This window comes from Arabidopsis thaliana, chromosome 2, assembly GCF_000001735.4.
Source record: "Arabidopsis thaliana chromosome 2, partial sequence".
NCBI lineage: Eukaryota > Viridiplantae > Streptophyta > Magnoliopsida > Brassicales > Brassicaceae > Arabidopsis > Arabidopsis thaliana.
Window position 1 is genome coordinate 5,535,455 of NC_003071.7, and position 24,549 is coordinate 5,560,003.

General features: G+C 35.7%; 3 protein-coding genes and 1 long non-coding RNA gene across 8 annotated transcripts; 1 reads left to right on the plus strand and 3 right to left on the minus strand.

Moving 5' to 3' along the window:
* Positions 1-765: 765 nt before the first annotated feature.
* Positions 766-2,497, minus strand: AT2G13350 (Calcium-dependent lipid-binding (CaLB domain) family protein). Its single transcript, NM_126924.3, has one exon. The coding sequence runs from the start codon at positions 2,274-2,276 to the stop codon at positions 1,071-1,073; it is 1,206 nt and encodes a 401-aa protein (NP_178968.1). The 5' UTR covers positions 2,277-2,497; the 3' UTR covers positions 766-1,070.
* A 788-nt stretch (positions 2,498-3,285) lies between these two features.
* AGT (alanine:glyoxylate aminotransferase) lies at positions 3,286-6,025 on the minus strand. Of its 3 annotated transcripts, NM_001335388.1 has the most exons (6): positions 5,781-5,955; positions 4,959-5,481; positions 4,509-4,875; positions 4,179-4,389; positions 3,570-4,100; positions 3,286-3,481 (listed from the first exon to the last, which is right to left on the minus strand). In NM_001335388.1, exons 2-5 carry the CDS (start codon positions 5,446-5,448, stop codon positions 3,963-3,965), a joined length of 1,206 nt encoding a protein of 401 aa, NP_001318216.1. In that variant the 5' UTR covers positions 5,449-5,481; positions 5,781-5,955; the 3' UTR covers positions 3,286-3,481; positions 3,570-3,962. The 3 variants fall into 3 exon arrangements, with proteins under 3 accessions (NP_001318216.1, NP_178969.1, NP_849951.1); NM_126925.5 differs by lacking the exon at positions 3,286-3,481 and having other exon boundaries at positions 3,560-4,100; positions 5,781-6,025; NM_179620.2 differs by lacking the exon at positions 3,286-3,481 and having other exon boundaries at positions 3,786-4,100; positions 4,959-5,476; positions 5,781-5,901.
* A 2,574-nt stretch (positions 6,026-8,599) lies between these two features.
* CHR5 (chromatin remodeling 5) lies at positions 8,600-21,106 on the minus strand. Of its 3 annotated transcripts, none has more exons than NM_126926.5 (31): positions 20,751-21,106; positions 19,345-20,172; positions 19,122-19,189; positions 18,483-18,902; positions 17,885-18,109; positions 17,691-17,774; positions 17,338-17,397; positions 17,106-17,209; positions 16,886-16,937; positions 16,493-16,556; positions 15,979-16,072; positions 15,778-15,865; positions 15,512-15,646; positions 15,043-15,234; positions 14,888-14,955; positions 14,437-14,530; positions 14,215-14,339; positions 14,074-14,137; positions 13,708-13,914; positions 12,885-13,127; positions 12,685-12,795; positions 12,229-12,315; positions 11,970-12,149; positions 11,621-11,701; positions 11,266-11,511; positions 10,867-11,022; positions 10,591-10,768; positions 10,322-10,503; positions 9,870-10,223; positions 9,685-9,778; positions 8,600-9,520 (listed from the first exon to the last, which is right to left on the minus strand). In NM_126926.5, exons 2-31 carry the CDS (start codon positions 20,087-20,089, stop codon positions 9,147-9,149), a joined length of 5,175 nt encoding a protein of 1,724 aa, NP_178970.3. In that variant the 5' UTR covers positions 20,090-20,172; positions 20,751-21,106; the 3' UTR covers positions 8,600-9,146. The 3 variants fall into 3 exon arrangements, with proteins under 3 accessions (NP_178970.3, NP_001325087.1, NP_001325086.1); NM_001335389.1 differs by having other exon boundaries at positions 20,345-21,106; NM_001335390.1 differs by having other exon boundaries at positions 8,727-9,520; positions 20,939-21,096.
* A 2,976-nt stretch (positions 21,107-24,082) lies between these two features.
* AT2G05885 lies at positions 24,083-24,477 on the plus strand. Its single transcript, NR_140112.1, has 2 exons — positions 24,083-24,283; positions 24,344-24,477. It is a non-coding gene; the product is annotated as an other RNA (long non-coding RNA).
* The last annotated feature ends 72 nt before the right edge of the window (positions 24,478-24,549 follow it).

The following is a 24,549-nucleotide window of genomic DNA, read 5'->3' on the forward strand; positions in this document are numbered from 1 at the left end:
ATTCATTTGACAATTTTTCTGAAAATTTTGAAAATAAAATTTGGTTTTTGGTGTTTGGTGTTTCGAACTTTTGAAAAGAATGCTAGAGAGAGACAATTGAAGTTTGGTTTTTAGTTGTTGATATACACATTCTGAAAACACTTAAAGAGACTCATGGAAAAAATGATATAGAAGATATTCGATCAATTGAGCAATAAACTAGAGACAACAAATCATAATGTTTCAAAGATTTAGTATTTGGAGAACAGTTAAAACAAACTTTTCCAGGATAAATAAGACTGATCTTTTGGAGTCTACTAGCTCACTGGAGCTGCAATTTGGTATGGAGATCCGCTGCTAGATAACGACTGTTTCGATACTGGATAACCCCTTTCCCGTCTGCAGAAAGCAATTCTTTTAGGCTTAATGGAATCCAAAAATGTTACTACAAAATGTCGAACCAATCAGATGTGATACGTCAGCACCTCTTAGCAACTCTAAAACCTCTTAATTAAGAAACATTCCTTAACTTTATTTTGAGTTTTGATTTAATTTTTGGCTTTTTTAAAAGATTTTTAGGCTAAGAGCCCCATTAGAAACACCATTGGAGGTGGTCTTAGATGTAAAATTAGGTTTAGAGACCTCTGTAAAACTTTTTCAACCTATTTGGACAACCTGTCCAAGTAATTAAATTAGCGGTGTGGTTTACATTGAGTTTTTTCAAGACAAAAAGCGAATTACAAATATATATTGACAATAGTAATATCAAAAAAAAAAAAAAATTGGCGCTTTATGTAGGACTTAACATAGTAATCTAATATTGTTTCTTTAAATAAGAAATCTACATGTACACCTTTTTGATTAATGAAAAAAGATTGAGATAAGCATTTTAATATTCTTGAAATCATAACGATTTAAACCAAATTTTCATGTTTACTATTAAAAAATGTAATGAAATAATTAATGTACCTTTTCCCCATGTCTTACTATATAAATTTGGATTATTGAGTAGCAAAATCGACAAGCTTGAAAAATAGAAACATAATGAGAAATGAATCATTTAGAATTGAAGGAATCATGTTTGTTATTTATCACTTCTTTTTCTTCTTCTTCTTGGCTGCTTTTTGTCCACTAGAGCCACCACAAACAATAGAACACTCAATGCCACAAATGTTACCAAAACATGAAAACAATCCGTTATCTCCACTTTTCTTGTTCCTCCCACTTGGCTTTTGGATGGGAGCTCCAATCATTTGAGGATTTCTTGGGACGATTTCGTTAGGCTTGTAACTTGATTTAGGGTTAAAGTTAGAGTTTGTTTTGTAGTCAGAACTTGGTTGATAACTTGACCCCACGTCTAAAACCACTGGTAAATTGGCTTGCCATCTTTCTAACTTAGAACGAAGACCCTCGACACTTCGTTCACCAACACTTATCACAGTACTCTCCGCATCTTTCCCTGTAAGTGCTTTCTCTTTTGCTATTTGGGCAGCAACTACTGAGGCTGAAGGACCTAAGTCAGATTCTGTAATAACGATTGGTCTTGACCTCATTGGTGTTCCATATTCGATTGTGTTCCTTTTGGGGGTATATGCTGTCGTTTTCCTTGGCCTCATCGGTGTCCCATACACGAGTTGTTGCTTTGTTTGCCTCATTGTATTCGGCGTTTTTCTTTGGGGCTCATACACAACCATTTGAGAGTCAGAAGAAAACTCATCTTTATCAAATCCTGAGTTTGTAGTAGAACTCACACGGGATTGTGTCACCTTCCTTGGTGAATCCACCATTGAGCTTGTATCACTTTTTGACCGTCGAAGCCCTACGGGTTTTGAAGATATGTTTTTCTTGTGAAACAACAAATCTTCTTCAAACAAAAGAGGCATGCTTTGGCCTGAGTTATCGATAAGCCCCACCGCAATGTTTAGGAGGCCGTGGGGGCGGCCCGAGGCACGAAGAACCTCTAGGGTAACGAATCTCATAGCCGAAGAAGGGCTTACAAGGTCACTTATTAAGGCTTGTACCGTTCCAACATGAATGTCTTTGAACCAATGCAATGCATAGATCTCTATAACAACTATTGATGTGGCATCGTAGAGTGCTTCCTCATCTAGACGAAACACAAACTTGTCGTTCCATGTAGGGCTTGTTCCGCCCGTATTGTCGACCCGAGTCGTCAATTTACGCTCTGGATCAATCCAAGCGATTGCATATGTCTTCATACACCGTGCCACGGGCGCCAATTCTTGGGCCGAAATAATATTCAGCTCCAAAATTTGACAAGGCGCAAGAAAAGACATTTTGTGTTTTCTTGACAAAACTAAATCTGAAAAAGTTAAATAAATGGAGAGGATGAAATTTGGATTTTCAGTAGACAGAAAGACAGATCCGTCGTCGTCCCCTCCAAGGACGACGAAGGAAAGCAATGCATGAAGATGAAAATGGAAAAGCAAATTGACAAAGACACCCAAAAATAATAATAAGCAAAAAAAGAATTGTTTTTTTTGTTTATTAATTTCTTGTTTTGGTTTTTGTTATTTTAGAACACCGAATCAATTGCATTACTTTCCGTTGACTACTATTTTCTTTCATTGATCTTCTTGCGATATTTTTAGATCTCTCTACTCTCTTTCACTATTTTAGGTTAGTTTCTGTTATTTTTCTGTATAATTCCAGAGTTTATAGAGATTGACTTATGGAAGTTCTGTTTAGTTCTATGTGCGTTCTAAGAAAGTAAAAGATTGCTAGTACAAAAAACAAAATAAAAATAACAAAACTTACGAGTTCAAATTGATAGTTAGAATTCTTTACGTCCACTAAAACCTTTGCTCCAACTTCTTAACCCATCCCTTTCCATTTTGCTAGGAATATCGGTGAACTGTCTATGGTAGAATCTTTTAGGCATGGTCAAATCATACTTATGATCATATGATATGGCTACAAATTTTTTGTCAATGTCCATATATAGCCATATTAGTTGATTGAATAAGAATAAGTGCTATTATGTCTAAATATTTACCGTTGGTTTGCTATGGGTTTACTCTAGCTATCCGTACGTACGTAGCCATGGTTCATAAATAACGACGTCCAATTAGTTAAAATCAATATACTTAACCCAATCTTTTTTAAAAGAAAATGCTATGCAGTGAAAGTATTCATCATGATGTATAAAGATTAAATCTGTTGAGTAATAGCGTATCGAAACTCATTGATAATTTAACTCAATTTTTTTAGGTTTGGCCAAAAGTTGGGTGTTACATAACGTTCATACAAAAGAAGAGATAAATCTATTTTGTCAATGGTCAAAGTGTTTAAACTAAAAGCGTTAAGACGCAAATACATTTTAAAGAATTTCAATATTTCTTATTAATATGGAGGTTGTATATGCAGAACATTGTGATTACTGACTAGGCATAAGAAAGCATCAACAAGAGTTTCCTTTTGTTGTCACAGATAAGACCCCTCTTGAAATAAGTCTTCTTGATTCATACCGCCAAATGTAGACCTTATATCTCAGTCGTCTTCGACTTCATACCGCGAAATGTAGACCTTATATCTCAGTCGTCTTCGACTTCATACCGCCAAATGTAGACCTTATATCTCAGTCGTCTTCGACTTCATACCGCGAAATGGGACACCTTCTCCCGACTATAGTGTCTTTAAACCAACCTCCATATAAATGGATGAGAGATCAAAATTATCTTTTTTCACTTGACGATCGAGTATCCTCATCCCAAACATAGTTTTAGACTCGAGTTATGTTCCACTAACATTGTAAGAGCATCCCTCATACCCATATAAGTTGAAGTTGTTGAGACAAAGTTTATAGTGAGTAATAAACATATTTGATCTTTTGTTCAATAAGTTTGTTGGAGATAGCAAATAAAAACATAGATAATGTAGTAAAAATATAGATGAAGAAAAGAGAAAACATGAGAGTTTGTTTACATTGAGAGGAAGAGAAAGAAAGAGAAGGACCACATGGATTAGATTCTAGAGGGAATGAGAGGAATGTGGTGCTGAAGATAAGTAGAGGCAGCTGCAACTCCACTTCCCATTACAACTGGGTATCCAACATCCTTCAGTATCATCTCCACTCCCGCAAGACACCCGAGAAGTTGCAACTGCGTTCGATTTGTATTGTTTGATAAGAGTTTGGTCAATGAAAATTGGATTACACTAAGATAAATCTCGATATGTACCTCATTCACATTTCCTAGGTGTCCAATTCTGAAAACCTTTCCAGCCACTTTGTTGAGACCAAGACCAAGACTTAAGTTGTACCTCTGCCATGCCCTTCTCACAATCTCCGAACCGTCTATATGCGGAGGCACCATAACTGCTGTCACTGTGTTACTTATCCATTCCTCCTTCTGTGTGCAGTTTTTCAGCCCCCATGCTTCCACCGCAAGCCTATGTACATGATCATTAACAATCAAACTCTAGCTATAATGTTTTCCAAAGTCAATGTACTAGTAAGAATCAAGATTACGAAGAGGACTAAGTGTATTCATTTTATATGATTCATTTACCTGGTGGCCTTTCCCAAACGAGCATGGCGGGCGATGATGTTCTCAAGTCCTTCCTCAAAGATAAGATCAAGAGCAGCTCTAAGACCGTAGAGAAGTTGAATGGAAGGTGTGTATGGCCAATAGGTTCCTAGCTTGTAAAACTTAAGGTAGTCATTCCAGTCAAAGAATACTTTGAGAGATTTAGAAGTTTTGGTAGCTTCCAAAGCTTTAGGACTGGCGCAGACAATACCAAGTCCTGTTGGAAGAGATAAGGCTTTCTGAGACCCAGTCAAGGCCACGTCCACTCCCCACTCATCCATTCGGAAATCAAGCGCGCAGATGGACGAAACACCGTCCACTAGCAGCAAAGCCGGATGCTTGTAGTGATCTGTATGTAAACCCTAATGTAAGTGAGATTTAAAACAGAGAAAACACAAAAGAAAAACAGATTATTTGTGAGGAATTAATGACCGAGGAGTGTGCGGACAGCAGAGATGTCATTGGTAACTCCGGTCGCGGTCTCGTTGTGGACAATGCAAATGGCTTTGATGGTATGATTCTCGTCTTGTGAGAGCTTTGAGGCCAAGACTTGGAGATTAGCACCTTGTCCCCAATCACTCTCAACCACATCAACATTGAAATTAAGCCTCTTCTGCTGGTCAATCCAGAGCAAGCTAAATTGTCCAATCAGAAACGAAACAATCCTGTCTCCAGGAGATAACGTGTTGGTCAAGGCACTCTCCCAAGCACCAGTCCCGGTCGTGGGAAACAGAAAAGGTGTCCCTGATGTGGTCTTGAATATCTTCTTAACATCCTCCAACAATGTTTTCGTAAGCGCCGGAATGGCTGGTGACCGGTAATCCTCGTTGTTCCGGTTCATCGCCCGGATTACCGGTTCCGGTATGTTCACTGGTCCTGGTACAAACAGATGGTGTCTCCCTGGTCCATACATATAGTCCATTTTTTCCTCTTTTCTTTTGGATCCTCCTCTACACTGTCAAAAACTTACAAACTCACAATCTCATCTTTCACCAGATAATCGAATATAACTCAAACATGTAGCCATATGCATATATGACCATGTAATATGTACTATTGCTACTATCAACTCCGGTGAACAATAACAAATGTTATTTTTTTTGTTAATAACAATAACAAATATGTTAGCCGATCATATTTCCAATAAGACAACATATATGTGTACTATAAAAAGATGTTTCATAGGCAAGATCATAGACACAAACAAGCGGAGAAAACGAAGAAGTAAATTTGCAAGGAAGAGAGAAGTTTAACCTCTGAATAAGGCGGAAGCTCCTGAGGGAGGTTTTGGACTCCTTCGTCTTCACAAACCTCTTTAATATATCTTCTTCTTTTTCTTTTTTTTATTTTATTTATTTATTTTAAATTACATGATGTTTTTGTAAGTAGTTTATTTTGTTATTTAGTTTATCCCAATCAAGTAGCTTGCCTTATTGGAATCTTGGCCGCGTGGCAGATAAGAGCAACGTGAAAAATCTTTGAGCTTACGTATGGCTCACAATGCATTTGTGTTACCTTTGCATATTTGCCCTTCTTCTCTCTTATATTTTTCAGTTTTTCCACATTAGTTTGTTTTGTCGTGTTCAAAATAATAATAATCAAATCACTCTTTTTTTTTAATCAGAGATCAAGACTCTCTTACCACTGACTAATCTTCTTAAAAACTCTTGGTGAGTGTACCCGCCGTATAACCCGCTTACTAAATTTGTTTATTGACGAAGAGTGTATTTAATCTAGTATTTTAAGTGATTTGTGTAAAATTTACAAATTTTATGTTATCTAATTATGGATTTTAATAATTTTAATAATAAAATTTAGTGTTATTAAACTAATAATTTAAAAATTTATTGTTATTGAAAACGGTTTGTCAATTTGATTCTTATTAATTTTGAAAGATTGGAGAAGATTTGAGAAAAACATTTTAGTTAAAAATATAGAAATCCAAATTATACGGTTTTAGATGAAATTTGAAAAGATTTTATAAAAATTCGTATCAACTTTCCTAAAATCATCAAAATCATATAAAAACTCAACTAAAACTCAGATCATTTTCCAATACATCTCCTAAAAGCTTGGTATCCTTTGACTAGACATCATCTTTCATAGTTAATTTCTTACCAAAACTATATAATTGAGTTCAATTACAAGGCTCAGATTTTGTTTAAAGATGAAAGCACTTAAAAACATTAGTCGAAATAAAATAAAAAAATTGGAACCATGATAATAGTATTAGTAAGTCATGCATACATGCAACCTATGTTTACTTAGCCACCACATTTTTTTCTGTAAAATTCAGAATGAAAAAAGGATGATAGTTGGATAAACCAAGAGGTTCTTGGTCTAATAGTTAATTTGAAAGATGAGAATTTTGATTCGAATCCACTTAGTAGGAAAGTTGTTTCCAAAAAAGGTTCCGAACGGTGATCGAACCGCATTGTGCGGTGCAGTGTATGTAGATATTTTCGTTACTATTAGAACTGCATTGTACTTTATCCGCAGTTGAACTGCACGTTACTATTCTGATCCACGAAGATTAGGATCCATCACGAATTTTTTGGCAAAATATATATTTATATAATGAGAGAGTGGGGTGGGAGACGGAGTTGACTTTGAAAAGGTTTGGGGATAAAACAAAATATATAATGGAATTAGGGAGGGATATTGTAATATAAGAAAGTAAGAAAGATAAGAGGTGGAAAAGGGAAGAGGAGAGATAAGGAGATAAAAGGGAGAGAGCCACACAACCTGTTTTTGCAACAAAGACCACACGACCAAACGCCGAATCCTCGGGGCACTTCTTCACTATCTCTCGCTCTCTTGTTTTATGTTTAGGATTATTATTGCACTAGACGACACATAATTCAAACTATATTTAGGTGAATATCTATTGAATGTATAGAATATGGAGACTTTGTAAAATACAAACTATATTTGGCCATACGATTAGGATGTTTGAATTTCTTTTGCATAAAAAAATTGGTTAGAAAAACAAGTTAGAATACAACTCTTTATTACTCAACATTGGAGATATTTAAATGCAAATAAAAGTATATGGAATCATTTTGTTTTAGTGTTTCCACACTGAGATAAAATCAACCTAGCAAAGTAGCAATAAGGTGTCTAAAACAAACATGATCAATGAAAGTCATAACCCTCAACCTATGACCAAGAATATGCATGTTTTGTTGGATCAATGCGAATCCAGAGAACAAACTGTCGACTTGGCAGCTAGAAGGCCCTCTCGAGGGTGATGTCAAGAGCATAATATGTTAATATAGATAAATTCCTAAAGAAATTTTACCTACGTAAATGCCAAGAAAAAACTTCAAGACCCCAAAATCCTTTATGTGAAAGCAAGCCATGAATCATGATACTCCTTAATAACTAAGACCATGTAAGAGGAGATTCTTGTTTTGATGAGACCATCGACATACCCAAAAACATGAAGCGAAACTTGTCTTTAAAAATGATAAGAAAAGTGATGAATCCATAATCCTTCAAAGAAAAGTGAAGCTTCGCATTCCGGAGATAAAAGCGTCGGTCAAAGACAGTAGAGATATTTCTAAAGATGACGGATCTTTTATTTTTGTCATCAAATGTGAAATTCGGTTGTAGCAAAATAGGTGTATAGGTTTTTTTTTTACGTTTGTTATTTAAGTTGCATCAATATATATCGTTTGTAATTTAATCTTGAAAATTATTAGTTTGAGTGTTATGTATTGGGAATCTATGCATGTTTCGTTGTATCGATGCGAATGATGTGACCAACGTAAATGATATGATCGGTATGAATTATGTGTATGACATGATTGGCGTGACTGATATAATGGTTTGGAACTGGTTAACTTGGTATTCTTCTTTTGCATGTTGACGAATATGATTATCCTCACTAACTCTTCTACTTACTCCTCTACAGATTGTGCAAGTGAGCATTGTCGAAGCATAAAAGGGTTTAGGACGTGCAACAATGGATTTAGACCAGTTTGACACTTTTGATCGGGACGTTATAAAACCTATAAGGTTTTCAGTCTTTTCAATTGTTCAAAATTGATCTGATTGATTGAAATGGTGCCTTCGAGCCAAAGTGTCGACTGTTTCATTACTTCAGAGATCTGAAACATCATAGTAAAAGTTATACAAATGATGGCGTGGGTACCTTTTTCCATTAAAACTTACGAAATGTGAAAATGAGAAACACATAAAATTAAGTAAATTAAAATTAACAAAACTGGTAATGTACAATTTGCTCTATTCCAAATGGGTAACATATATATATATATATATATATATATAAATATATAAGGAAATGGAGTCCAGCAGCTTTGACTACATCCACAACTATTTATACCTAAGCAAACCACCTGGTAACTGGTAAGTGCTATCTCTTTGCCAATAACAAAGTTATGGCTTTCTCGGGTAAGCCAGCGTCAGCATCAGCTAGTCGGGTATGCCAATCTCCAATATGAGCAACCAAAACCGAACACTGCTGCCGTGTTTCCGACTTTTTAAAAAAAATGAGTTTTCCGGGTATCTATGTTGTTGAGCTTCTGAATCGATGATCAAACCAGAGTTCAACCGGCAAATGCAGAGCATAATGTATGGTACCAGAACAGAGAAAACTTATCTTGGGGGAAATCCGGTTTGACGTGCCCTATGGCTTCTATCCAATGGTCCAGGGCCGAGTATTCCCAGCGAGTTAGAGTTTGTTATCGTTGGTCGCTCAGTCTGAACATCGTTTTCTGTTCTTCTTCTTCGTTTCCACGCTTCAAACTTTGCTGTGTCAATGCCCTTGTGAACCTGCTGTGATCCTTGGGAGTTCCCTGCTGTTTTGAATTTTTGTTGCCTCTGGAAGTTCCTAGAACCATTGAGGTGCGATGGCCCGACCCCTTCCTCTTCCTCTTTCTCCTGCTTCAATTTGGAGTAGATTTGATTGAGTCGATCCCCCGACAAATTTGAGAAAGTTGAAACATAGTTCCACAATCTCATTGTCATTCCTGCATTTTGATTTCCCGTTAATGATACAACCATGGGCATTAAAATGGTTATCTGAGAAAAAGTATTTTACTGTCTTAGAGCTAACAGGGTTTATCCAACTATCATCAACTTTTTACAAAAACAGAAATGTTGCTGCAAAGTGACCAGATATTGCATTACTTACTATCTTGCTTGTATAGATCTTCTTCATGTTCTAAGACAATTGCATCTATTCTTCGCCCAAGGATTTCCAAATATCTCCGGATTTTGAAAAGTACCTATTTGCGGGACACACAAGGAATTTTGAGATGAGATCAGATAAAGACGGAGGAAGTCCAGGACTATTAACGATGGAAGATAAAATGAGACCTTCTCCTTTGGCAGATCGGCACTTGTGGTTTGCAGTCTTTGTAGACGTCCAAGAGTTTTGATTTCATCGGCCAAGACATCTTCACACCATTCCATCCATTTCTGCTCCTTGAACTGCTCGTAAACTTCCCCATCATCAGACATTTCCCCTTCTTCCTTCACCAACGGCTCAGCTTTTTGGGTTTTTCGAGGTCCATCTTTTGTTGATAATAAACTTACATTGGCAGGACCAGATTTTCCTCTCCGGTCTCTGGCAGGAGCTTTAAATTGATTAATAAGATTATCCTTGACCTTTTTGGAATTTTTACGGGATGCTTTGGCATTTGTATTTTTCCCTCCTGCTGCAGCAAGTTCCTGTGAAAAGTAAATTTCATACTGTCAATCATTTCTTCAAGGAAGGTTATTACGAAAATTAATTACCAAGAGAAATCTTAGCAAGTAATATGCTGCACCATTTCCAGAAGTGCAGTGGCACGCTCCTTTAAGTTTGGAGCACGAGGTAGAAAAGTCTCATGGTGTTGAAGTTCAACCGGAGCAATCTTCTTTGTAAGTCCAAGGCTCTCATCTAATCGTATCTTTTCCCAATTCCCAAAACCATGATAAAGAATTCCCAGAAGCAATCTCGCATCATCGACTGAGAACACCAAATGATAAAAAGACTTAGGATAAAAAACATAAGACAGATGCTGATATGATAATATTGAATTTAGGTTGTACATACTCTGATTCCAACCGCAACCCTTGGACCAATTTGAAGGTTTAAGGTATGACAACACCCGGAATTGTGAAATTGGATCGTTATATCGACTAATACGCTTTGATAGGAGCTGCAGTCCTTGCACACGTTTTAATAGTTCGTTTGCTTTAACTGGCACACCAAAGAAATCCAACACAGGACCCTGCAGAGAATAGAAAACAGGAAGATTGGAAATATCCAAGTGAACAACAAGGAAAACAAAAGAGCCTTCATTTCAGATGTTTATATTTCAAGTTTTACCTTTGGTTCAAAATTTCCTGTTTCAACAGATTCCTTACAACCATCAATTAAAGCATCAAATAGCTCAACTTGTGCTTCCTCCGGGGCTGCTTCAACAACACCACCCACCTCTTCTGCAATACATGCCATTTGATTATGGTTCCCAAACTTCATGACCTGAATTATACAATGAGAAATATAACAATCGTCAGTTCAGCATCATGGAGTAAAACTAAGTAAACCAGTAAATCAATATTGGAACTACCCAAATCTAACATAGAAACTACTGCTACCAAGGAAACCCTAACCGAAACCATGAAATCATTGCGGCTGAACAAGTTGAGGAGCCTTTAATTCAAACTTTTTCCAGTACTTAAAAAATATGCCGAATGAAACATTAGATAAATAATTTTGACGTACAGTTCGATAAAATCGTTGCGCATCTCTCTTAGGAAGATTTCCATAAGACCAGCCTCTAACTTGAGCTGAAGTCCCCTCTAATAGTGGAGTTGAAGGAACAAAATATTCCGTTTTTCTGCGCTTTTGACTTCTCTCTGTATGCTCCGGAGGCTCAGATCCTTTCTTTTTTCTTTTGCTAGTCCTGTCAGGATGGCTAGGATCCACATAACTCTTTGTATTCCTAGCAGCCCGTGGTGCAAGAGCTTCCTATAAAAAGGTAATACAAGTTTAGACACTGAAAAACCTGATATGACTATGTGAAAAAAAAAAACTATGACATAGAAGGCCATATTCTTATAGAAGATAGAATTTTTACTTCGGCCGTAACCACAGAATCAGGTTTTATCCAGCGACTCCAGAAGGACCCATCATCTTCAGCGTTGCAAAAGTTGGCAACCTAAAAGCAGAGAAAAGTTAGTGGAGTGAAGGATTTCACAAATATAAGCAATGAAAATGGATTCAATAATTTATGCCTAGAAACTGTTTTGACGACAGAAAGAACAAAAAGAACACATAAAGCAGCCACTTGAAAGAAGATTTCAGTATCTTGATAAAGAACAAGCAGCCTTCAAAGCAGATGATCGCCTCGGGCTGCTTTGCTTTCCTGCATCTATTAGGTTCACCTTAAACTAAAGACAGAAAGAGCATAAAACAACTGAACTTGCCTTAAAAGCACCCAACAGTTCGTGTTCTGTTTCATCAGTATGCTTTTCCTCAACTTGCTCTGCCCTCTCTAAGATTTCATCAATATCCATACTCAACAGCCGCTTTTTGCTTTCTTCATCATTTTTATCCTCTTTAAAAAGTTCTTCCGCTCCAAATCTCAATATTGCAGAAAGCTCATTCTAGAATACAAGTAATGGGTCATTCTTTCAGAAATTAAACCTTGATAAAGGAAATCAAACATTCAAAAGATGCCCTTACCTTGTCAAAATTACTTCCTTTTTTAGTTTCTCGCTTCTCCAGCCTACCCTCCGCATTCAGTTTTTGAATAACCAAATGATCAAGAACCTAGAGAATGGTGGACGAAAAAAAGTTACAGCCTGCTATAACAAAGTGATACAAGTAAAAATTTGGGTTTTGAACCTATCTCATCCACAGGTGATTGACTTCCAAACATGGATATTACAACATGAATAGATGACAACACAAATGAAGTAAAGAAGAGAAACTAAGATTATAGAATAACCCCCCATAAATAAAACAGAATTTGCAATTAAAACTCGACTATGTAACAAGCTAAAGTATCCCTACAAAAGAATCGGTAACAGCGCTGAAGTGGAATTATTTCATGAAGGTGAGGATGCAGGACAAAGGAATTCATTGCACTGCTAAAAGATTCATGTAAACATAAGCTAAGCATGTCTAAAACTAGTATACCATTTTTCTTTTGGCGCGCTCCAGGATTTCTTCTTCAACACTTTTGCTAGTGACAAATCTATAAATGTTCACGACCTCTTGTTGCCCAATTCTATGCGCTCGACTCATGGCCTGATATAATAGGGTTGGGATTCCATTATCAACATTTAGTATTAAAGAGTAATAATCCAAAGGTAGAAAAATTTTATTGGAGGCAAAACCTGCAGGTCATTTTGTGGATTCCAATCAGAGTCAAATATAACGACTGTATCAGCAGTAGCCAGATTGATACCCAGTCCACCAGCTCGGGTCGAAAGAAGAAAGCAAAAGTCGTCACTAGCAGGTGCGTTAAAATGATCCATTGCTTGCTGACGCAGTTCTGCCTTAGTACTACCATCCAGTCTCTGGAACTGGAAACCTCTAAGAGACAGGTATTCTGCCAGGATATCTAACATTCTTACCATCTGTAAAGCAAACAGTGCAACAACGATAAATTAAGAAAGTTCAAGACATATTTTGTAAGAGTTAACAATGCAAGAAGGCCTATCAACAAGATGAAAGACTTTTAAAGCTTCTAATCCAACAGAGCTTCAGTTTTCCTAATAACATTTGATCGCTAAATGGTTACCAAGAAAGCAACTTCTGTGTAACAGTTCATAATTTGTTTTCCCAGAAGTGACTTTCACACAATAAACTAAGCAGTACAACCAAAAATAACGCAAACTAATTATCATATACAAACAAGGTACCTTAGGCATTATTCTGAACCATCTAATTAGATATGGAAATATGAATAACTGAAAGAAGTTATCTACTACAGAAAAGAAAACCAGCTAAATTGTCAAAGAAGAACAAAATTTCATTTCAATAACAGAAAACCCATTATGAAGAACAAATGTGCTGAACCACACCTACGGGAAGATAAGCACAAGGTGCTTTATTCTAACAAGGGAGCAGCAGGAGAACAGTGGAACTGTATATGACAACACTCATTTCAATAAAGTACAAAACTCACTAGGAAGAATAAAAGTCATCAAACCGCACCTGAGAAAAGATAAGCACACGATGCTTAGTCTCACGCAGTCTAACCAGTAGCTTGTCTAGAATAACTAGCTTTCCGCTACTTAGAATAATTTTATCCAGCTTAGAGTTATCGTTTATGTCACCCCCATATCCATGGTCTGCACTTTCAAATAAGAAAGGATGATTGCAGCATTTCTTCAACTCCACCACGATGTTTAAAAGTGAAACCTGTTGATTGTAACTCAGAGATTGTTAGCTTAATATCAACAAACTTAAGAAGTCGGATGCATATTAAAATAATCCACCTAACTTACAGTGCAGGGACAAAGAAAATAATTATTCATAACAATAAATATGAGAACCTGGGTGCATCATAAAGTCACTCACCTGATTACCCCGCACCCCTTTATTTAAATCATGGAAGTTGCGCTCCAGTATCCATTTGTAGTACCTAACACAGAACAACAGAATATAAGTAACAATATTTAAAGCTATCCACTCAAAAGTATCAGCTGAAGTTATGCTTACTGTTTCTGAAGAGGGGACATCTCAACTCTTAGTATACGCTCGATTTTTGGAGGCAACGACTTTTCAACATCTTTAATCACTCGTCGTAGAATATGGGGTCTCAATTCTAAATGCAGGTTGGCGAGCTAAATTCCAAAAAAGTATAAGCTAGTGGACGACTGAATAATAAATCAACTATATTTCGTTACTACAGCATACTATTAAGCAATGGACAAACCTTACCTCAGATTCATTGAATGAGCTAAGGTTCTTGTAGTTTTCAACGAACTCATCCTTATTCTTAAACTTGCCAGGATCAAGAAAGTGGAGCAGAGCCCTGCAAAAAATAGAAATAGGTCGTTTATCAAACGAGTAGAGTACAAAGGTACGAAAGTAGCATATGATACAATGACGCAGTCCATGTAAAATGGGGTAGCAACGAATCATTGTGTCAACAGTTAAAAAATATCCAATATACGCGTTGTCCGTGCATAAGAAACGCATCAACAGAATCATCAAGAGCATAGCTTGCATTAAAAAGGAGTGGATCAAGCACAGAATACAAAAATCAACACTATCAAAGATTATAAACAAACAAAGAACATAAACTTGCAAGTTTCAGGATTAATATTAATCCGAAAGAGTACAAAAGGCCATCTCCAGAGAAAGGGCTTAAAAAGGGAAGAAAGCATACCAAAGCTCTTCGACACTATTCTGTAGTGGAGTACCAGTAATAAGCAATTTGTTCTTCGTGCTAAATTCCTAAAACAGATAAGATATGCCACCCATTATGAACAACCAAAAAAAGAACCATGAAAATAGATAAAAGTTCTTAAAAAAGTCACATACCAAAAGAGCTGTGTAGAGCTGTGCCTCACTATTTTTCAGTCGATGTGCTTCATCCACCATTAAGTAAATCCACTTAATCTTGGAGAGGACAGCTTTATCCTTCAAGACTACTTCATAAGTAGTCAAAAGTGCATTGAATTTTATGGGCCGGCCTACTTTCTTTTCATTGTAAAATTCGTATTGCTGACATACCTGAAGCCAGAAATTAACAAAAATCAAAATTCTACACCAGGGAAGAGAGGGATAGAGAAGTGTATATGCTGTTAACATATATATATTACTGTCGTATAAAAACATTAAAGATCTTCAAATCAAAAACCTAAGCTACAGCGCCTATCCAATTTGGATAGAAAAAATGTTGACTAGGACAGTAAATGAAAGATTTAGATAGACAACAGAGATATAAGAGCTTAACACCCTGAAGATTATTAGAAGCTATAACATGAACATCATTTGTTTTGTTTCTCACCTCTCGACTAGCCCGGGTGCCAACATATACTATTATATTCATGCCGGGAAGCCACTTTCTAAATTCTTTAGCCCAATTAGCTAGTGTTGACAAAGGCACAACAACAAGAAAAGGACCAGGAATTTGTTGGGTATTCTGCAAGAAAAAAGAAAAGAAATAAAAGAAGAGATATGTTAGCTCATGAAAAGTAATGCTAAGAAAAGAGAACAAGATTTCCAAATCATGAGCAAACTTGAACGCTCACTTGAAAAGAAAAAGATTTTCACCTGCAAAAACCCAAGCATTGAAACTGACTGAACAGTTTTACCAAGACCCATTTCATCAGCCAAAATGACATTAGTATCATTAAGCCAGCTGGAAAATGAAAGGAAGCCAATCATTAGACCGAGCCGACAAGTAAAGAATCACATAAGACCGAGTAGACAAGTAAATAATCATCAGCAATTGTGAAGTGAGATAAGTAACACCTGTTGACAAGAAAATTCAAACCCTCCAGCTGATAGTCACGTAGTGTACCTCCAATTAGCCACTCAGGCTGCTCGTCAAGCTTCCTCAAGCTCGCTACAGAGAACAGTAACCACAACTCAGCATTAGAAAAAGAGTTTTCACCTACTCTAAATATCAGATATAAAATGGGAACGGAAGCATACGTTGCCACCATAGACAAAACATAGCAAAGTGACAGAGCATAAAAATCTAAGTGATGCCTCTCTTAAGTATGTTGTTTAATTTTCTATTACACTGTACCCTTCACATTTTTATGTGAATGAATAAAAGACAAAGACAAAGATGCTGGTCAGTTTATAATCAAATTTTACATATAACTTTTGGATTCGAGAGACGAAGAATGCAGAGACCAAACTATAAAGAACCAGTTCACAAGGTTAGGCAGTTTCTCTAATGAAGAGTATTTTTCTTGTCTGCTTTCCATATAACGTGAAACAAAGAAAACTACAAAACTATTGATTTTATGTAACAAACCTTTTCCTTTTGTACGCTGCTGTTCCACCATTTTCCCTTGCACTGCAATTGAAACTTCACGAGCCTGAATCATAGATAGAAATTACATCAAGCATTAAAGCAACTTAGGTTTTTTAATCATCTGATTCTGCAGAAACAGACCCATGTATATACTAGTCTAAGTATAATAGCACTGTTAAATATTCTGAAAAAAGTTTCTTAATATTTGATAAGCATTTGTATTTCCTTTTAGAATATTCTTGTGTTACAAAACAAGATGTAAACTACAGAATTTAATACCAATATTCTTATTACTACTAAAAAGATGGAAAAATATAGAGTTGGACAAAGAGTTACAAATTAAAAGCCAAATGGTAAATTCAAGCAGAATTATAACAAAAAAAAAAACTCTACCTTGTACTCATCAATAGCAACTTGTGCAAATGCTATATCGACATCCTTCTCCCTAAAGAAAAAAGACAGGAAGAAAATGATACTTGAGGGGTGATAGATACATAATTACAAATTGTAAATCATCTTATAGCATGCTTCTCAATTTATGAAACAACACAATCACTATAAAAAAAAGAAGGAAACAAGTAATAATATCCATTGAGAGTGTTAGAGAATATACCAAGTTGCTTCAGCATAAGATAGCCCTTGCCACTTTACTAGATACTCTGGTACAACATCACCTAAACCATCTTTGCTTATTCGATCTGCAATTATTCTTTCTACCTAAATAACATAAACAAATTAGCTCAGAGGAGGAATAATCTAATAAAAATTGCAAAAGCAATAGATGTAAACAGCAGCAGATGAGACGTGAAATGAGATTGCAAATTTGATGGAACGAAAACACTAACCTGACTATTCTGCTTAATGATGTCCAGATCCATTTCTTTGCTCACATCGTTGACCTCAATCTAAAAGGTTAAAAAATATATCAAGTGAAAGAATTTCAGATTTATATACCATAACAACAACTCTGGCAGATCTATTTGATATATTCCAATGCATACTATGGCAGCACATGTTCAATATGATAATGCCTAAATATAAACAAAAAGTTAGTATCTTACGTGGTAAACATGGTTTCACAAGCTAAATAAGAAATATAACCATGTTGTGAACCATCAGAGTAGCATCTCATGGCATTCTTCCTTGTACATATAAGGATAATAAAAAGCAGAAAATCTTCCAGACATTCAAACATTACCTCCTCTCGCGAGAGTGCTGTCCTGTACCTAATCTCCTCCGTCACTTTCTTTGTATAGTTAAGAACCTTCTTGAATCCACTAAGCTGTAAGAACACACAACATAGGTAAAGAAACAATAAAAATTAGCATTATCTAAAATATATGCAATACATTGATCAAAATTAAAATTAAAAAAGGAGTCCAAAGGACGTACATTTTGGAGATCACTCAACGTTTTCCACTGACAATGCAAGTGTGATTGGCCTTTCCATTTTATAAGGAATTCCATTTCATTCCAATCTGGCTCAGTATCAAACAGTTGGCTTACTAGAACAGGAACTGTTGATTTGTTATTTGTCTGAACATCTTCACCCATACCCTTCAGCTGATGCCAGAGCACTTTTTCAATAACATCAGCATCCTCCTCTTCAATGTCATCCTAACGAGCATATATCAGATAAAAGGGAATAACATAACAAAAAAGTTCATTAAGTAGCTGGGCAAGGCTTCTAAAGAAATTGCTTTCATTCTAGGCCAAGTAGTTGAAATTAATGGCTGCTCTAGGTCAAATAGTTGGAGTTAATCAAATCAAAAGACCGTAAGTTCTCCAAATTTAACATGTTTCCAACAGAAAGATAATATGTACGACGTGCAGATTATAACTATAGCAATGAGTTATTTAGACCGCTTTAGAGAAGGCTCATGAAACTACTGCCAGTCTCTATCAAATGTATTAGATTCCCACACGATAACATAAGCAAGTTGAGGGTGTAAAAATGTATAACCTTAAAAAATGTAACAAGATATCATACCTTTTGGTTTTTACGATTTTTCCCATCATCTATATCTTCACTGTCTTCACTCTCTACATAAGAGACTTTACGAACTGATCGGGTGGAGCTGCGAACTTCACTACTCTGTCCTATGGTATTGGTGGACCTTCCATTGTTTTGTCGGAGAGTTGTGCCTCTTCTGGCCAGGCTTCTAAAACCCTCATCATTGTCATTTTCAGAGTCTTCCTCTGAGTCGTCATCTTGATATGATGTTTTCCTCTTTTGTCGACTAGAAACATGGAATGATTTTCGTTCGAGTCCAGCGCTTGATTTCCGGAAACCTTTACTTTGTTGCCTAACCTTGGGCTTTTTTGTTCCGTAGTCGTCCTCGTAATCGGAAAGATCAATTTCTTCATCACTCTCAGGGTCTTCATCAGAAACGTCCCAACCTTGGCCATGCTAAAATCAAACAACCACACAGTTGTAACATGTAAGAAATCCCATCAAAACTATAACAAGTAACAAGCTAGAACACAACATGTTAACTATAAATGAAGATCCTTCCGAATAGCAAACTTAGTTAAGAAATGGTTCAGAAAGTATCTCCCTTCTTTTGTTCAGTTTTAGCTTCATTGTGATGAACATGTATCCCAACACAAGAATTGTAAGAAGTCAAACCTTTTTACTTGCACCACCATCATCAGCAGCATCATAGGGCTCAAAGTCAGCATCTTCAGGGTCATCCTCTGATGAGAAATAAGATCAAATGTTACTGAAGTTCAAACCAAGCACTTGACGTGGGAAGTATTCAGAGGAAAAAACATAGACGTAAGTTCTAGTACTGCGTACAAACAAACAACAGAGTCAAATCTATTTAGGAATCCAAATTAAAAGAGTTTACCATCTTCCTCCTCTTCATAGTCCATATCAGCATCCCCATTGTGGTCATGATTACTATCACTATAGTGAATGTTTTTGTGAATTGCTCTTGAAGTCCTTGAGTTGCTATGGACAGCAGATCCTGCCTTTGGCAGTGATCTAGAATTTGTAGGATTACTATACCCTTTGTAGTGCACATGGTCGCTTTGATTATCTTCATCTTGTTCATAATATTCATCAGACAACATTTCATCTGCTGGGACATCAGCTTGACCACTTTGATGCTTGTTCATTTCATTATCCTCCTCCTCATTTTCATTATCATTTTCATTTTCAGAATCTAACTTTTCACTCCGGTCATTTGAGTGATTATCTTCACTATGATATGCTTCTTTGTAACCGGATTGTGAATCTTTGGCAGGATCAGAACCCTCTCTTTGTCCCATTGGCTGACAATCTTTCCAAAATGTGGAACCCCATCTACCAGTTACACCCAATCTCTTTGTCGAAGATTGATAATGGGAATCCACAGGATCAGCTACATTATCAACTGCTGTCTCATTTGGCTGCCTAATACTACATCCTGGTTCTGGGTCACTTTGATACTGTACGTCCATGTTCATGTCAAAGCCTCTTTCACTATAAGTACCATCCACATCTTCATTCAAAGGTGAACTCTGAAAAGTAGCAGCATTTTGCCGCTCCTCATTTTCATCAAGAACATTATGTGACACAGTATCGTTTGAGTAGTTCCTAAAGAAAGCCATCTCGTCTCATGAAATCAGCAATTAAAGTAAGCGCTCTCCTTGCAGTCGACAACAGCCACAATTCTTCTAACGTCTCAGTAGAACTAAGAAAAAGAAGAAGACGAATGAGTTAATAACCTGCATCAAAATGATACTAAAAAAATTCGATAAAAACCACACTTCACACTTAGTTATTGATTAACAGGAAAATAAGAGAAGCAAAGCATTGTTTCAACTGAAAATTAAGATTATTCCAGAATTCCAGGAGCACGTAACATGAATTGATTTCTCCTCTCCATCAATGCCACAACAAAGCAGATCTAACGGAAGCTACTCTGCTCTTCAATTGAGCAAACAACAAGACGAGGATAAAAGTCTAAGCAATCAACAAACTCAATTCAGTGGAACGAAACGATAAACGAATTGAAAGCAGATCCACACGATTAAAACACGAAATCGAATCCTAAAGCCCTCTAAATCTCGAATTGTTAGGATAAACGAACCCTAGAATTAGGTATACGAATAGAGAAGTTTCCCAGAGAAGAAGCACAAAGGAAGAGCTATAGAGAAGAAGCTATTAAAACACAGTCACATAAGAGATGATAAACTCTGGAGAAAATTCACGCTAAGAGTTTTGACAAACTTTGATTTGAAAAATCAAACACGCTTCTAAAAATCTCACCGGAGAATCTAATCCTTCGAAATCGAATTCAAACAGAAACTGGAAAAAAGAGTCTGAAATTCGTAACGTTTATTTGGGATTATCGGAAGTTTTGTATCGGAGTTAAAAGAGAGAAAACGGATTCTGGTGATGATAGATCGTAATTGAGAAGACGGAGAAGGTCGGCGAGGTAAAGGAAAGACGATCACCGGAGAGCGTTGGTTTTGGATGGGATCGTCGGCTGCGAGAGAAGGCGAGAGGTCTCGGGGAGATTTTGAAGTGAGAGAAAAAAAAAAGCGTTTGGAGAAAAGAGAGATTGGGTTATCGGACGATTAATAATATTTGGTTGATGAGATTGTGGTTTTGGTTTTGGTTTTCTCTATAATGGAATTATGGACTGCTGCTTATTTTTTATTTTTTTAAGGGTAGGCATGAGATATTTTACTTAGGGTTAGGGTTAAACTTTTGAATTTCCAGACCACAAAAAGATAAAACTATATGAATTAGAATATAATTATTTGAAAGAAACAAATTAGGTTGCATGGTGACATATACCAACTGAAAATATATATGATCACACCAAAAATTATAAACAACTAGGAATTGATCAGCGATATATTACAGGATAATATGTTTTCTAAAATTAGTGGATTTTAAAATTTTATAATTATGTAATATATATAAAAGTTTGTAAATTGTATTAATGATATTTTTATTTTATAGTTTACAAGGATCACTAATTCTTTTTGATGAAGAAGCATCCAAAGTGATCAAGATTAGGGTTCTTCACTACATGTTTCAGTTTATTATGGACAACTCATGGCATATCTATGTTAGTCCAAAAGCTCTTTGAAAATTATTTATCTACAAATTTTGAGTTTAGTGATGCAGATGCAGGTAATACTTTCAAATCATTCATGGATGGAAGAGCGAGCGAGCTTTTGGCATTGGAGGTCAAATACTAGATGAAACTCGATCAAGAATGAACCCAGATTCTCCTGAAGCTCAAGCATGTCTTATGATTGGACCAGAGCCGGATATAAGCAACCAGAATTCCTTCGAGATAATAAAGAAGAATTAGAAGATATTGATAGTGACGTGTCATCAATGAGATCAGAAGATAGTGATTAAAGTTTATTTGTTATTACTTGTTTTAGTTAGTTTAGTAAACATCATTGGGAATTTAATGAAAAAAACCCTCAACTTTGGCCAGATCCATTTTTAAACCCTAAACTATGTTTTTAGTAAAACAAACCCTGAACTAAAACCTGTTAATAAACTTAACCCCACAGTATTAAATATTAATGGGATATTAATTTCCAAAAAAAACAACAACGAGACATTTGTATTTAGCGCAAAAACCACATGATGTTCTTTAAAACTGTTTTGAATTTATTACAAAAAAAACGTTTAGTGTTCTAAATGATTTTGAATTGCTTAATTAGTTTGGATTTTAGAAGCTGAAAGAAAGACACAACAACTTAAAATAATCCAAAGAGTCATGCTTAAATAAATCCAACCAACATAACTATCGAAGCTGTTGCAACACAACAATATTTGTCACAAAAAAAAACAATCGTTTCAGAGGGACAAGATATTCTAAAGTAAAGACTTGTCAAGCATTAACTTTGAAGAGAAGATTGTATTGGTTGAGTGATAGGGTTCTCTTCATCCATTGTTTTCTGTTTTTTCCTTGGTCGTCCTTGAGGTTTCTTGGGTGGTTTTGGCACTGCTTTACGCTTGCATGAACGTTTGTTGTGTCCGACTTGTTGACAGTTGCTGCAAGTCTAAATATGCAAAGATTAAATTAAATAATTTGAAAAGGAAGATCTTGTCAAACATAATTCATTGTTCTCTATTTTACCATAATTATATCAATGTTAAGTTTATTAACAGGTTTAAGTTTATTACTGTGGGGTTAAGTTTATTAACAGGTTTTAGTTCAGGGTTTGTTTTACTAAAAACATAGTTCAGGGTTTAAAAATGGATCTGGCCAAAGTTGAGGTTTTTTTTCATTAAATTCCCAACATCATTATACCACGGGTTAATGTTTTATTCATATATATAATAATATTAAATTTTAAAGTTTTTAATTTAGTATTAAAGTTATATAATTTTATATTAATGTTGTAACTAAAAAAATTGGTAATGATAAAATAATAAAATAAATATTTAACCAGTGTTATATTAGTCTAAACCCGTCCCGAAATATTTCATATCAATCCAAATCTGTCCGGTCTCATGATATTTTTTTTAAAATTTTAAATAATAATAATGTTTTATAAAGTTAAAAATATATCAACAATATTAAAAAATAATAAAAAAAAATTACTTTAATGTGATGACATTCTTTGTAAATTCTTACTTTACTAACACAAAAGTACTATAAAAAGGTACTTCAAAAAATTTAATATATATAATGCTATTTTTTGTAAAACAACTATTATATATAAATACGTAGTTTAATCATAATTCTAGATTGATATACTTGTGTTTTTTACTAACTTTATTATTATTTCAATAGCCTAAATTTGGGCATTTTGTTAATATTATTTGAGTCAGCAATATTAGCTTAATACGTGCACAGTTTATTTTTGCTAGAAAAAAAAAATTTTAATAAAAATCAGAAAAGAAAGTTTTAGGAAGTGATAATTATTTTGTACAATTGCAAATTTAAAACAGAAAATGTGGATTGGGAAATAATTAGGGTTTCAAATTTTTAAAATGTTACGTAATTAAAAATTTTTAATAAAAATATTGAAGCATATATTGTAATATAAGATTTGATTCATTTTATTAACTGAAAATAAATATTTAAAACAAAAATTCAGGGTGATTAATGTTGGTGTCGGATCCCGCACCATGGATTCGGATCCAGCCAAAGATTGCGGCACAAGTAGAAGAAGCCCATAAGAGGGAGGGCCCATAAGCATCCTCGAGGTGAGAGTATGGGCGAGATGTTGGTTTGCGAGGTGAAGGCAGCATCGAAGTCAGGATTACTCGAATTGGAGAAACCGAATGGGCCGAGAGGTGAGGTCCAGAAGGCCCGGAGTGGACTCGGTTTAAACGTTCAAATAGTTAATTCAAAGACTAAAAACGGATATATTTAAAGTATAATGATTGTGAGTAAATAGGTATTAAATGTATTCTTTGGGTATAAATTGTGGGTCAAAGACCATGTAAAGACACACGCATTTCTTGGTGCAAATTAGCTATACACATTCTTTTACAATACTCATAGTTTTCTCTATGATCATTTATCTATTTTCTAGTATATTTGTCCTCAAGAATAATCCTACCCACTAAATAAATAAATACTTGAGTGTGTGAATCCGACATTCACATTTTGTCGCCGTCTGTGGGGACGGATGATTCTTGAGTCATCAGCTTTTTTCTGTGTGTTACATACCCGAAGTGATCCGCAATGTCAGGAGAGGATACTACCAACGCTTCGATAGCCGAAACCCTCAAGACCATGCAACAAACTATGGCCGATATGGCGCAGAAGTTTTCAAACGTGGAAAAAACTGTCGAAACACTGCAAACAACCCAGGTATCGCTTAGCCAAAATGTTAGTACTATTTAGTCTCGTGTCCGTTCTTTAAATACAGGAAATTCTAGAGTTCGAAGAACTATCTTCGGATCCCCAAATTCCCTTCCGCGAAATGCAAAAAGTGATCAAACGACCCCGGAGGGTACAAACGCGGAGAATCAACCAGAAGACGGAGAAACGCATCCCGAGGACGATGACCAGTTCGGTGATCAACACGAGCAGGAAAACTTCGACCAGCTCGAAACCATGAAAGAAGTAAGTCGAGAG